General features: G+C 34.2%; 1 protein-coding gene across 1 annotated transcript; it reads right to left on the bottom strand.

The window, feature by feature from the left end:
• Positions 1 to 630: 630 nt before the first annotated feature.
• On the bottom strand, positions 631 to 1,345 carry LOC107960527 (uncharacterized). The gene is made up of 2 exons (XM_016896862.2): positions 1,184 to 1,345; positions 631 to 1,026 (listed from the first exon to the last, which is right to left on the bottom strand). Exons 1-2 carry the CDS (start codon positions 1,235 to 1,237, stop codon positions 631 to 633), a joined length of 450 nt encoding a protein of 149 aa, XP_016752351.2. The 5' UTR covers positions 1,238 to 1,345.
• Between the last annotated feature and the right edge of the window lie 231 nt (positions 1,346 to 1,576).

The raw sequence follows: 1,576 nt of genomic DNA, 5'->3' as shown, positions 1-1,576 counted from the left end.
GTCATCAGAGTTGCAATCATGGAGAAGCCATTTACAAATCTTCTGTAATAACTGGCGAGTCCCAGAAAACTAAGAACTTCTGATACATTTCTCGAAGGCTTCCAATCCATTATTGCCGAAATCTTACTCGAATCGACTCGAATACCCGATGCTGACACAATATGCCTCAGAAAACACTACAGGAAAACAGACTTTTAGCGGCATTTTTTTCTACCTTTAGCGGCGTTTTTAAGCACAGCTAATACTTTTAGCAGTGCTTTCCCAAGCGCCGCAAAAAACGTTGCTATATGTAACGCCGCTAAAATTAACAGCGTTTGTTTGAAAAAACGCTGCTAAAGGTCCCTATCTTTAGCGACATTTTTTAAAAAAGCGCCGCTAAAGACAGGGACCTTTAACAGCGCTTTTATAAAAAAACGCCGCTAATTTGCCTAGTTTTGCAATATGTATTTTTGCACCTATATCCAACCCTCCTACAAGAAATTCAACCAAAAACAGCAAATACCATGAAATCCAACCAAAACCCGCAAATTTAAATAATACAAAATTATACGAAAAATATATTATATAAATTGTAAATGAATATTCAAAATATTCTTACAATAATGTTAAAAGTTACAAGAAAGCAAATGTCTAAGATGGCGGATTTTGAAATTGCTGGAACATAATCATCATAGACTGAAGCTGTAGCTGGAGTTCATTGTATTTTCTGTTCTGCTCCGCCTCCTTCACTGTTGCCTCCGCTCTAAGTTGAGAAATTTGCTCATCTGTGCTAGCTTGTATATGAACTATCTGATCTTTTAGCCTCTGAACTTCAGCTTCACTTTGATTCCTGGAAGGCATGTATTGGTGCAAGGTGGATCCAAAATATTGGGTCGGGTTAACACCAGATCCTTGAAATCTAACCCTACCATACCTTTCAGGACCCAAAACTTTATTAATAATTCTGTTATCAATATCCTCAAAATTAACAGAACTATCAGTCAAAGTAGTCGCTTCATACTCTACCTTCTTATCTTTTAGTTTCTCCTAATAAATCAGTCAAAGAGTTAGAAATGAAATATACAATAAAAAGGAATACAACATAACATTATTTAAATTAAATTAATAAAAACAACGAATTAAAACATTATAATTAAATATTATAAATATTTATAATGAATCAAATTTTAATAAGTAAATATACCATAATTTCTGCAGCCTCAGATGTCATCGGAGTTCCATCTTTTTTCCTGTGCATAATGTCAAAAAGCTGAAGGCGTCCAACTTTTTGACCAGACGAGGCTTCCTACAATATAGTAGTAAAAATATTATTTAATAGTAAAAAGTCATTAATACTTGATAGAATTAATAAATCCATAGTACTGCGGCCTGAGCTACACAAGCAAAACTTCTTGACCCTGTCGTGTGCTTAAATTTTTGTTTTTGCCTGCTGCTTGTTCCAACTCGCTCACGGTCCTACATAATGAAATTATTATTACGTATATAGTAAATACTATAAACCAAAAAATTTATAAGAGTTTGCAAGTACATAATACCTCTCCTTTCTTCGAATTCCAAAATCGAATCGCATCTTCCC

The sequence above is a fragment of the Gossypium hirsutum genome, chromosome A05 (assembly GCF_007990345.1).
Source record: "Gossypium hirsutum isolate 1008001.06 chromosome A05, Gossypium_hirsutum_v2.1, whole genome shotgun sequence".
Classification (NCBI taxonomy): domain Eukaryota; kingdom Viridiplantae; phylum Streptophyta; class Magnoliopsida; order Malvales; family Malvaceae; genus Gossypium; species Gossypium hirsutum.
The sequence above is the reverse complement of the archived record's forward strand: the minus strand, read 5'-3'. Positions and strand labels throughout refer to the sequence as shown.